The sequence below is a fragment of the Thunnus maccoyii genome, chromosome 6 (assembly GCF_910596095.1).
Source record: "Thunnus maccoyii chromosome 6, fThuMac1.1, whole genome shotgun sequence".
Classification (NCBI taxonomy): Eukaryota; Metazoa; Chordata; class Actinopteri; order Scombriformes; family Scombridae; genus Thunnus; species Thunnus maccoyii.
This window is the reverse complement of record NC_056538.1, coordinates 7,310,001-7,323,694: the sequence shown is the minus strand read 5'-3', so window position 1 is coordinate 7,323,694 and position 13,694 is coordinate 7,310,001. Positions and strand designations below refer to the sequence as shown.

Sequence of the window (13,694 nt, the reverse complement as noted above, 5' to 3'; positions counted from 1 at the left end):
TCCGCTCCCTCCTCCCACCGCCGTCAAGTCCCAGAGACTCACAGACAAACAGGACCTCCGCTCAGGATGTTCAAAATAAAACTCTGTCCGATGATCGTAGCCTACAGGACTGCAGCGGTTATTTATTTAAAGATCCCCTCCACACATGTTTGATATGTATACAAAATACTCTGCTTTGAATAATGATTAGTGTCTGATATAAGAATAAGAATAAGCAATACATTATTAATCCCGAAAGAAATTTAATTGTCACAACAGCACTGTCCAGCACACATCACGCACCATAGAATAAAATAGTTACATGTTAAAATAGAAAAGGTTATTATTATATATTATGCAGTAATTACATACGTAGTATATAATAAAATGGGTAGTGAGGTAGATTTAAAAAAAAGTTTTTAATCCATTGTGCAATGATTATATACATAGTATACAAAGAAATATTATGTATGTAAATATGTATGTTTTTTTCGCCAAAAAAGTTAATTATCTTGTTAAAATACCTAAAATTGCATCTATTCTTTCTCCCTTACTAAAAATTCAGAATCTATAAATATGCAAATATTGTTCATTTCAAGTTTTACTGCAGTTTAAGTTTAGACATCTTGTAGTTTAACTGCAAGATGTCTCCTACCTCACTGTAAAGTCCAGTCTCAGTGTTTGTGCACTGGAGGCTTCAAGTTTCCACATCACACTTGTGTAAGTTCAATATTGGACCAGAATTGGCTTCCAAACTATTTGCGATGTCATAAATCATGCTCATAGACCCATCCCTTAAAATTAGATTTTCATTGAGCACAGAGAAACTTTCCACTCTCAGCAGATAAATGTGAAAACAGCCTTCTAGTGTCAAACTCTGCACATACAGTAGTAGCCTAACTGACACTGCACATGGCCTATTATTTGGAGTGATAGTTTTAGTTTAGTTTAATTAGCAACATACCAAGAATAAATATAGACAGTAGCCTACAACACTAAAACATAGAGCTGCAAGTCTTTTATACTTCTTCTCCTTTCTCAAAAAAATGTTTTCTTTTCATTTTGCCTGACCATATCTCTTAGAAGAAGAGATGCATTTCTCTGCCCCTGTATACACAATAAACATTTCAGCATATAAATCCTAAATCCTGTCATACTGACTCTAGCACTATATTAATACATATTCTACATTAGAAAAATGATTATAGATATTGTGGGTGCCTTCAGTTAATTATTTTGAGGACCATGTGTGATCTCGTCTCCTCTGCAGAGCTTTGGCAAAATATCTATTTTTAGCCTGTTTGTCTTTATTCCTGTGTTCAGTGTTTTCACAAATTAGTAATCCATATTCTTTAAAATACAACATCCATGTACATTCACAGTGAAATAACACATGCTGCATTTGTAACTGTTTATTGTAATGCACAACACTTGACTGAAACCATGCCTGAACTGTTTCCTAAGAAACCCATCAAGGTCTTTTTATTGTGAAAGCCAACTTCCCTGTCGTCTATTTTTATTCTTTGCACTTTATCTGTGCGGTGTGGCAAACTGCATGCAGCTCTCCAGCTGAGGCATGGAGGGCAGCCGGCTTCCTTCTGACCACCACTCACCACCGGCACAAAACTAACTTGTCAGCTGTGTTTCACCCGGAAACGCAACATTTTCTCTCATTAACCTCCAGTTTAAGAACACTCTAATGGCTGTCGGATTACACACCAGTAGATTAACATCTGTTTGGCAGTTTTTAATGATTTATGTAGGCCTACCCCTTAAGCACCGAGTTGAGGCATTAAACATCTTCATGAAGTAACTGTCATGTGTCATTGTCATAACGTTTTATCTTCATGAAACGTGTAGCCTGAAACCTTGTAAAAACGTGAGTTGCCTTTAAAATGGGCTTTGCTGCCCTCTGGTGATCAAATGAGTTTTATTACCTACTCATCTCAAATAATGACTTCATATATAGGCACACCGGGCTGATATGTGGGCATGATACACATGTTAGAGGTTTGACAAGTGCCTTTACATTTTATATACATTGGTGAACTCATCAGTCAAAAACTATAGTAAAGTCCAGTCTATAATTACTAAATATATGGGTATACCTGCTCCTTACAGCAATACCCAGCTACAAGGAGCACTGTTTTATCAAATTCATATGCTGAAATCCTAATACATGCCTCCATAACATCTAAAATAGACTACTGTAATGCACTTTTCTCTTGCCTACATAAGACAGCAACAAAAGGTCTTCAACTGATCCAGAACACAGCTGCCAGAGTCCTCACAAACTATAAAAAGTTGGATCATATATGTCTCTGCTGTGGTTACTGGTTCATGCAAAATCCCCAAAAGACTTTAAATGGATTGGCTCCTTCATATATCTCCAGCCTAATTGCTCCGTATACTCCATCATGTCTTTTACATTCCCTTGATGCTGGTTTTAATTGTTCCTCAGTTCAATAAGAACTATTTGGTGGTTGAGGCTTTGCCCACCGAGGTCCACTACTCAGGAATAATCTACCACTGCACATTCAGGAGGCAAGCTCTGTTGATACTTTCAAATCCAGGCTGAAAACATATTTTTTCTGTTTACTATGACATTTCCTAATTTCATCTGCCGGGAATCCAAATCACTGACTGTTTTCCTCCTTGACATGTAGCTATCCCAACCATGTTAGCGTTATGTGATCTCTGCTTTGAAATTGCTAACCTAAACCTTGTTGTAACATTAACATTACTACCTGTGTATGTGTGTGTGTGTGAGTAATATTACATAAACATGTAATATTGTGTGCTTTTTTTGTTGTTGTTGTTGTTTTCATTGACTTGTAAAGTGTACAGAGACTCTCTGTGTGATGTGCACTTTAAATAAACTGAAGTTGAAGTTGAAGTTACACACATTCACACCTAGAAGTTAACCAATGCAACCACAGTCTGATCTGTTGGCCGCTCAGCATTATCAGCATTATTGTAGCAATAGGCCTTTTTCACAGTAGACTTTTTGGCTTTTCATAGTAGGACAAGCACAGGTGTAGCTAATAACATTACTGGTAGCTCTGTTCTATTCAAGTGTCCCAGTAAGCTATTAGGGATGTGCAGGGGGCCCAGTATTTGTATTTGTATCTGTATTTGTTGAGGCCGCAAAATTATTTGTATTTGTATTTGAATAAAAGTGGAAAAAGGCTTAAAAATCCTGTTTTTTTTTATTACGCTTTTAATTTTAGAAAATCAAAGTGTTACAATAAGTGTTAATGAATAAACTACTTTACAATGGAGGTCCCCGCACTGGGTGTTGAACTGGAGTCTCCCAGATCATAGACGACTGCGCTGATTACTGAGCTAAAACTTTACTATTTGCCTCATTGCAGACAGACCTCTACTTATTTATACACCAATAAAACAGAGACAGCACATCGTGTAACATGTAGGGAAGAACTTCAAAGGCGATTCTTGCTTTGCACTTTTCATTTGTTGCCTATTTTTTACAACCTAACTTTTTGGAAAGGGGAAGGGGAACAACAGGTTATGGACTCCAAGAGTTATGTCCAAATTAGGAAATGTGCATCATGTAGAAGGTGGAAGTGACTCCCCTCGTTGAGACCTGCTGATAGACATAACAGTGGAGCAGAGGAGAGAGACTGAGATAGTGATGTTACCAACCAGTGTGCTGCTATTTGACATGTTTTTTTTCTTCCCGAAAACAAATGATTTGTAAAATATTTGTATGAAACAAATATTCATTAAAAAAAACCCACTATTTGTGCTTTGCCGAATAACGTATTTGTATTTGGGCACATCCCTATAAGCCATGACAGTGTGACAGTGAGCCAGCATGCACAACACCAGGACCCACACAAACTGAAGCAGCTAAATGGAATTCAGCTGCTCTTAAAACACTCACTTACCCTAAGTTCCCTTCTCTTACTGCTCTGTTTATCAGTGTGCGTGCCTGTGTGTGTGTTCCTGTTAGAAGTATGTTGGTTACATCCCCTTCTTGTGTAAAAGAGGATCCTTTTATAACAACACCTGTCATAGACATAGGAGGATACTATCTGTAGCTATTACTGGTATATTTAAGGGACATTTATCTTGATATACATATAACTCTTTTGTTTCTTTTTGAAAATATTCAACACATAAATTCCAGCACAATACTATTTGTTAAAAGGAGGAACCTGAAGAATTTCTTAAGTTGTAGACTTTATTCTCTCCTCATTTCATACTTTCTCTAAGATTAGTAGCATGACATACAGTACTTAGAGCTGGGAGAGGTGAGTCACAACACAAAATGATAACTTTTCTCATATCACAAGGGGGCAGCAAAGATCCACGGAACACACTGTTCTATCAGCCGGGAGTCCTTCACAAAAGAGAACAAATGATTACTCTTTATGAGTGAGCACATTTGGGTGACTTCTGCAAAAAATTAGCCTCCCTATGTGACTGCTTTCAATAAACATTGAATAATGGTATTCAGTGTCATTACCGCACGTGGATATTTGCCTGGTTACTGTGTCATGGACACAGCTGCCTTAAGAAGTTCTACAGGATGACCAGATCACACCATGATCAAAACCACACTATTAATTATAGCTGCTTTTGCCAGAGATATGGACACGTAAACAATGTCCTTATGCCACAAGTATGTCCTGGTGCACCTCATCAGCGGTGTGGAAGTTAGTTGGTGTCATGTGCCACGTGTTTGACCTGCTGGTGGGCAGGGGTTAAAGGCGCTCCCTCAGAGTTCCCCTCATAACGTTCTCATTGTCTGAAATTTGCCAAACATAAGCTGGGCTCAAAGGGAGCAGCCTATGCAGTATAGTTCTGGGTCCAGCATGCTTCCATTACTGAGTTACTCTCCTCTTATTCGATTAAATGTACCCTAACTCATTCCAAACCCACACTGTGCATAATCTCATCACAGATGATAAGCGTGTAATAAAAAGCATATTTAACTTGAAAGGGTACCTTATGTGAATGCGTATAATTATGGATATCAAAATATAATCATTTGTTTAATTGTGAGGCCTTGCCAAGAGGTATGTAATTGCTTGAAAGAAATATGGCTGAAATTGGATTGCAGTGTCTGAGAGCTGACCTGGGACTGGGTTGGCATGTAGGCTTGATGGGAGAGGCGGGGCGAGGGTCAGGCCTGAGGCAAACTTCCTGTTTTCCATGTGTATATTATAGCTGATACAGAGAGAGACGGACTTCACAAAGCTTATCATGTAAAGAAAACGCTGTATTAGAATATTGTACTGGAAAACACATTTGATGGAGGACTACAATAACAGCCTAACTGACTGAATCATCACTTAATTTAATTGAATGTGTCATTAAGTTTGAGTATTACCTCTTTTGCAATTTGTATCCTAATAGGGCTGCACTGCACTGTTATGAAATTTAAGAAAATCTTGGTAGTTTAACTTAGGAGGAATTTTGGAATTGTTTTGGTTGTGGAAAAAGATCACTGGCTGTTTGGCATTCAAATCTGTTTTAAAGGTTATATTTCTATTACTGATAGTGGGCTGATGCAAAATTGGCTTGCAGTGACACTCAATCCCCGGAGGTCAGCTGTCTGACCATGAAGTTGTACCAGTTTATTATATGGCCTACAGTGGTAGTAGTAGTAGTATCAGAAGAACAGGTGCTGACCCTTAATGATCCCTGTGGGAATTTGGTTTCATCTTTGATTAATTGGAATGTTAACAGGAGAAAAGTTATCCTAATAGCTTCTTGTTGCCAACCCTGCGGAAGTTTTTAGGGGGGCGAGAAAGGAAAGGGGTTTAAAAATAGACTCCATCAATGCACGATGGGAAAAGACCTGCCATTTAAATCCCGACAAAGCAATTTGCAGCTCATAATCAAGAGAACGGAAACATTTTATCGCACTTCCCTTTACAGTATAAGCTAGTCAGTTCCGCCACATCCACAGCAGAAATTAACATCGGCCAAAATGCTGCTAAATGTTGGCTGGCGCGTTTTTAAGATTCGTGCAGGTCCGTTAGCAGTTTTTGCTTGGAGGTGAGATCTCATTAGGAAAACCAGTTTGTTTAGTGAAGTGAGTAAATGCATTTTTCCTGATCAAGACAGAAAAATCAAAGAAAACAAAATAATATTTGCATTTTAAAAAATCTCAAATGTGTAATATTTTATGTAGCCAAATCTAATTCACAAATCCTCTTTATCAGCGTCCCACCGCTTCCTCTCTGAGCGTCAGTGAGGCCAGTTTAGCGATGGCGCATTGCAGTGGCCCGGTGGTGGCTGAGGGTGAGGAGAGGTCAGTGCGTGATGATTTTTTTTTCTTTTTGAATAGATGACAGTCCATCTTTTCCTTGAATAGATGACACTCGCGTGTATTTATAGAGCTGGTATTTCTAGACATTTGATGAACCTCTGTTGACCAGAGGTCCAGTTAACAAACGCACGGTTCCTATTTATAAACTGTGGCGGGTATATCAACACACTCTATTGTAATTATTTTGGCTTAATAAAGAGTTATTGCATGTTATCTATTGTTTGGCGGGATTGTCATGGAGATAGACATCAGCAGTCACTGAAAACATCACGTAGATCACCGTGACAAGTTGATAAGTTTGGAGATTCACCAGAAGACGCGTTTAGAAAATAAACAGCTCCATGTTGAGCAATGCGACAGAAACAGATATGCAGCGGACAGAATGAAACTTGTAGTATTTCTGGTCCAAGAAGAGAGACAGAAAAGAAAACTCGTGCTGATTTGAACAATTGCCGGATTTTCTGCGAATCAAATCTTTGCATATTTTCCTGTTTGGAGCAGATGTATACCAAACAGTGGTGACCCTCACTCTCCTTTTCAATGGGTTTGGGGTGATGTGCGCCGCTTCTAAGTGGAAACGGTTGCTCTTCAATCTCAAACATTAGCGAGAATGCCAGGAATTCAATTGTGTGCAGGCATTGGGAAACCTGCAACCTGCGTGTGACTTGACCGGCCGGGTCGCATCGCCGGTGCCCCGCAGAGCATGCAAGCTGTCATACCCGGAACGCGTCCAGGTACGCTCTCTATGTGTGTGTGTGTGTGTCTCTCTCTCTATATTTGTGTATGTGTATGACGAAGAAGAAGCGAGGGTCAAATGTGTTGCTTCTACAATGAGTTGACCTCATTCGTCTTGTTGATTATAATCTGTCATCTCAGGGAGCACAACAAAGGATACAATCACGGTTATTCACTACGAGCTCAGCGGAAAAGACGCATGAAAACAAAACTACACTCTGCTCAAAACCTTTTCACCTCGCGGAGAAATAATTTAGGATTAATGGAAACAGCTATTCATCACCTACAGCTATGTGCCTCATTCATACACATACATTTTTGTACGTGTCTGTAAGTGTGATAAGTTATGCAGTTGTTGCGTAAAATCCCCTAATCCCTTACGGTCAATATATATGGAAATTATGGAAATAATTTCCTCTTTATGGTTAAGTTTTTGTTTGTTTTAAGGTACGCCTAACAATAAAGTCCTAATAAACTCGATATATATTCATACCAGCTGAATCATATTCTCCTATACTTGCATTGTGACGAGTTATGACTATTTTCTATAAAAGGGAGCAGTTTGTAATGGAAAAGTGAAATGATCTGGCGCAAGGTAGATTTGTGCAGGAAAAACTATGTTCAAAATATTTTAAAACATACATGATTACAACTTTAATATTAGAAATCAGTGAATGACTTTTGTCAGTAGTAAATATTCTAAACAGCCATGGTTCAAAAATAATAAATTATTATTCATACACCAAACAACACATCCAGGCTGCTGCAGCCATAAATGTGGATCTGCTGGCTTTCTAAACAGTGTAAAAAAAAATATTTTTAGAAGCATATATTCTAAAGCAGGCCTGTGTCGGAGCCATGAACCTCGGCTGGCCTCATCTCTCTCAGCCCCTGAGACATCCTGTATGCAGGCCCATTGTTCCCGGCCGCCCGGCTGAACTGTCAACCTTTCTGCGCAAATGCACACCTGCCGTACGCGAGTACCCAGGGATATATGCAGTTTATTCCTTTTACACAGGGGATGTGAGTCTCAGCGTTCGTTGTTTTATCTGTGTTGCAGACGTTGGCTACTGTAGTGGGTAACATTTTATTTTATGCAGAGCCGGTTAAGAAAGAGGTGACTCACTGTTACCTTTCATGACAGACAGTGCGTAACGCAAAATATACAAGCAGACTGCATCAACCACAATTATGTTATATATATTTAACAACTATACTGTGATATCAGTTAGGCTAATAATGACAGCTTATGTACACTATATCAGTAAGGGTAGAAACTTTTTTTCTTTGCCTTGACACACATAAAAAACTATAATTTAACTATTAATGAACTGATCTATTAAAGCTCTTAACCTTAAATCAGGACGAACTGTAAAATCATTAAATCCATCTATGCCCGTATATTTTGTGTAAAGGATAGTTACACTCGCCGAAACATAATTTCGTGTAAAACACTTGTATTTATTATTTTTAGGAGGGTGTTTAGAATACACTTGCCTTTCAAACGCGCCCTTATCTCCTTATTGTTTACAAAACATTAATGTGAGGAAGCAGAGAATGTACACAGCTACATTTCAGGCTCTCCCGACGCTCCCCTGCACACAGGAGGATGGAGACGTGTCAGAGTGTCCGAGTGGGCCCGCGGCTGTGATGGGATCATCATGTTATGTTCCGTTCAATGCAGTTGCACCACTACAGACTTATTAGGCCAACGACGACGTTAAAATGCTATTTAACCCGACGGCTGGTTGATGTAGACATATTTATTATCTCTAACGCGATGCTTTGTTTCCTCATGCAGCCCATATATGGTTGATTATTTAGCCCAGCAGTAGAATTCAAACTTCCCGTTTCTGCAGTATGATTATGACTTTATGCATAATGAGTTCCAGTAGCACAGCTCTTACTTAACTTTTTAAAAAATAAATGTCACTTAAAAGCCGGTCAGCTGAGCATCATGCGCATCTATCATACATCATTTGGACTTTATCAGCAACGAACAAAACATGTCAAAAATAAATAAATAATGCAGGGTTTATTTATTTGATCTAAAATTAGAACGGAAGAAAGAAGGGGGAATGAGCCATTCAAGGGTACATAATGATTTGTCAGTATTTTGTTTGCTGAAACAAATGTTTAGACTATGTGACTTTTTGGCATTTTTTTCTTCTCCCAGTTAAACTACTTAAATAAAATAAAATAAAATTGTAGTTTATCAACATATTAGTGTGTTATCAAAATTGTAGGTAAGGTTACACAAAAGAAAAAAAAATGTACCAAACATAATAACTGTGTTTTAATAAATAAAATAAAAACCCGCATTGTTAATTAATGTAGTGTTGATCTGCAGTTTTGATAACTGTAGAATCTTCTTCGTCTATATGTTTCCTTACGATATGTTGCTTTATTATTGAACTAGGCTATTATTACTGTTTATATTTATTCTTCCCCATGTAACTCGAGGCGTTTCAAAATCTGCAGGCTGATATATTGTTCACAAATAGAGAAACTCATCCAAATAAGGTGCCCAAAAAGCCCGCAGCTGATTCAAATATCAACGCACATAAACAAATCAACCCAGATCCTGTTTCCTGTATGGTGGTATCTGCATGAGTTGATTATGAAAATAATAATTCTAAAAGCCCATCATTAATAGGCCATTAGCGTCGCTACACATGCTTTGTGGTTTTAATGTGTTGGGCCGCTGATTTGTCTTGCAGCACAAGACACATCGGAGAGTGTGTGGGCCTGCACGATGTTTTCTGTTTTGTTTCGTTGGATGATGAGTCTGTGTTTGACAGCCGCTGCAGAGCAGAGAGGGTGGATCAAGGTGAATGTGTGGATACACCTCTAGACGGGAGACTCAAGACTATGCTGGACTTCAGCGTCAACTCCGGCGCCAAATACGCGTGATCTTTGAAGGGTGAGCCCATAACCTAATTTACATCGGGCTATTAGATGTGAAGAAATAATATCCTAGAATTGTTCAGTTTTTAAGAAAATAATAATGAACTGCGCATGATGGCTGCGATGTGCTGTCAAAACAGTAAATGTATTGTAGCGGTACACCCTTGAAAGTCAAAGTCAAAACCAGATGGCTGTAGCTGTGAGATCCTGGTGCGCTGTGATACTAGGAGGGACGGAGCTGAGATCAGTCGGTGTATTTATAAGGCGTTTCACTCGTCAACATGTCTCTTTTAGCAAGAGGCTAGCTGGCCCTCAGGGCGGCGGGATGGTCCTCTGGGGTCCGCGGGAAAGTATCTAACCTACGTAATTCAACAGTCTGCTTCACAATAAAACGTAACCAAGACGGAGGAGCTGTCTGTCATATTTCTGTAAATGAGTTTGTGATATGAAGGCATGGGTTGAATGAATCCACCGCCGTGTATGATTTTCCAACCCTAGAAAGGGTTATTGTGGCTGGCTGTAAGACTCATTTGCATTACCTATTTTTATGACACTTCCTGTCTTTGTTGGCCTTATTTCCTCAATCATCCTGTAATATTTAGTCAACAGGTTAACTGCATTGGCATTATTGTCTTTGTGGTTGGCAGACCTCAGGTTACATACAAAGAGGGAAAATAAATCTATTCTTATATAGCTCATAGGTATATCTTCACAATGATACTGAAGGTTACTATTATTATTATTATTATTATTATTATTATTATTATTATTATTATTATTATCGACGTCGTTGTTTTGCTGTTTTTATTCAGACTAGAACTAAAAGTAGGCTACATTTTGGGGACAGTTGTGTTAATATTCTACTTTTATATTCTTCATAATATCACATCCAACGCAACAGATAAATCAAATTTAAAGTGGAAAACTTTGCACTTGGTTCAACAGTTGCTTTTCTTTTCTTCTTTTTTTTTTTTATCGCGCTTTGGCTTGAGTCGTAAAATCAAATGAAAGCTGACGGTCATATTCTCTTGAAATATGTAAATAAATGAACTACTGTATGTTACTGTATAGCGGACTAGCAGGGAACACGAAATACTCAAGTTACATTTGATGCATGATGCAAATTTTTGTAAAGCAGTCCTGCAGTAACAGCCTGGAGACATTTACACGGAAAATATTAAATACGCTGTGACATAAATTATCAATGACATTGTAAATGTCTATTATTATTATTATTATTATTATTGTTATTATTATTATTGTTACTACTGTTGTTATTATTGTTGCTGTTGTGATTATGATTGTTATTATTAGAGATGAAAAGTTATCATTTTTTACACACACTGGGGTAAATCGGCCTCTAATGTCTGAGCAACTGACAATTTATACATTTAATTTTCAAAGAGACGTGCGCCTGAATATCAGTCTGGACTCATTTCACGCCGTTTAACAGTTGAATGACAGCAGAGTCGAACCTCACCTACCCCTGCACTCTGTTAAATATTATATCCTCGGTGTTTTCTGTAAAAACTAGTGCATGTTAGCAAGACTACATACTTCCACAGAGCTGTTTGATGCTGTTTGCCTTTTGATAATAGCTTGCCAACAGTGGTTGTCACTGCCTAAAGTACAAAACAGATTACTTCATGACCACTGTATTACTTTAAGAAATACAAGTTTATTAAGAAATTCACAAACCTAGAAAAAGAGTGAAAAGTGCTAATTAAAATGAAACATGGCCCCAACATGAATGAGACGATATAGCTAATCACGTTTATAAAAAAAAAAATTAGAAAGATAAACAAAACCTGTCACTGGCTGATGTCATATTGGAAATTATATCATACATACATATGGGATCAAGAAATATGAAAAACCCTGAATTGTATTTTTGGCAGTTTGAAGGATCTATATACCACACTTTCACCTTTTTAACTGAACAAGGTTCACAACCATGACAGGAGGTGAAGTTTGCAGGCCTTGCTCAGTGCAAGTTTCTTAGCTCAATACATATTTAAAGCACTGATTTAATTAGGGCAACTTGTTTTCACGTTTCATTTTGCAAAAATTAGGATAAGCCGTGCGTAAAGTTGAGAGAAAACATTACGCATACCAATAACACACAACTGAAGCAATGTCAGCAATGTCTATCCCCGTGAGAATGAAAAGTTTTTTCATAAGCACAGTTTCGACTACAATACCAAGTTATAGCCATCAGTCCAAGTGTAATACAGGCGCACGAAATGGCTCCCAGAGGTTGTGCTACCTGATGTGTCCCGGTGACTCCTTTACCTCCAGTTTCCATTTTGTAAAACTTTCTCAACATCAACTCGCGCATACTTCTCCACTGGCATTTATGGATGTCAGCTGGACCCAAACAGCTCGTCAGAATGGTCTCTTCAAAAATACTCTTGGTTCTGTTTTGAAATCACAGGAATTAACTCTCACTCTCATTCAAGTGTCCTCATTTTACGCAAACCGTTTGGTAAACTTTAAATATCAATCCTCGTGTGTAACGCTGAGTGTTTGGTCTCGTGTTCCCAGTAAGAGCAGTGCATCATGGAGAGCTCCGCGGGTTGGCGGGAGCAAGCGAACTGAAGGCCCGCTCCGTTGCTGGAGGAGACCGGAGGCGGTGCCGCGGTGGCCGGGCTCAGCTGCTGGGCATGGTGGGGATGCGCGGGATGGTGATGGTGACTCATGCCGTTGTAAGAGTTCACCATGCTGGGGAGCGCCATGCTCTGCACCCGGGAGTAGGGGTTATAAGATGAGGGGGCTGACAGCCCCTTCACGTTCACTGGACTCACGTTGCCGCTGGCCATCTGACAGGACGTGTAGGACATCGGGGTGGGTGGCTGGCCTAGCGACCAGGAGTTATTCATGAAGCTAGACTGCAGGTACTTGGGTGGGGACAGGTATCCATAGCCGTCGCCTCCGAACAAGGACTTCCCAGGCTGGAAGTGAGTCGGTGGGGGTCTGAACGGCCGCTTCATCCTGCGGCGTCTCCTGTAGTTCCCCTTTTCAAACATGTCCTCACAGGCTGGGTCGAGTGTCCAGTAATTCCCTTTTCTCTCCCCGCCGCCCTCCCGCGGAACCTTGATGAAGCATTCGTTGAGACTCAGGTTGTGCCTGATACTGTTCTGCCAACCCTTTTTATTTTTCTCATAGAAGGGGAATTTACTGATTATATATTGGTAAATACCCGACAGAGTGAGGCGCTTCTCTGAGCTCTCCCGAATGGCCATTGCAATGAGAGCGACATAGGAGTACGGTGGTTTCTGGGACGGATCCGGCTTCTCCGCCACTTTGTCCTGGATCGGCTCCTCTTTGGGCCGCTCTTTCTCCTTGGTAGTATTGGTGTCGTGGATCATTAAGGCCATTGCGTCATCCTCCGGGTTTTGGTAAGTGGCCATCATTGCGCACACCAAAACAAAAAACAAGTCCAGTCCAAATGTTGAAAAAACAAAACTTTTTGGGTGCTTGCAACCTCGATGAGCGAAATGATGCGTTGCAGGACCCGAGGACGCGCCGCGGATGAAAACTTGTCTTCTAAAGTGCGCACAGAGAAATCTTTATTTTGCACCTCAGTAGGTGACATGCACCAGACCTTCTTCTTTCTTCAACGATGGTTTTTCTAAACTGGTTTCTGATGGAGGCGCAACCCAAGTTGTGGTTTGTGACTCTGTAAGCCCAGCCCTTTCCTCTTTTTTCAGGTCCACTGACAGGCTGCTTTTGCTCCAATGAGACGTAGTGGCTGGTGATTTGTGAGCAT

The 13,694-nt window shown here is 39.6% G+C and overlaps 1 protein-coding gene across 1 annotated transcript; it reads right to left on the bottom strand.

Annotated features, from left to right (window-relative positions):
• Positions 1–11,583: 11,583 nt before the first annotated feature.
• Positions 11,584–13,585, bottom strand: foxl2a (forkhead box L2a). The gene has a single exon (XM_042413148.1). It carries the CDS (start codon positions 13,336–13,338, stop codon positions 12,418–12,420), a length of 921 nt encoding a protein of 306 aa, XP_042269082.1. The 5' UTR covers positions 13,339–13,585; the 3' UTR covers positions 11,584–12,417.
• Positions 13,586–13,694: the final 109 nt, after the last annotated feature.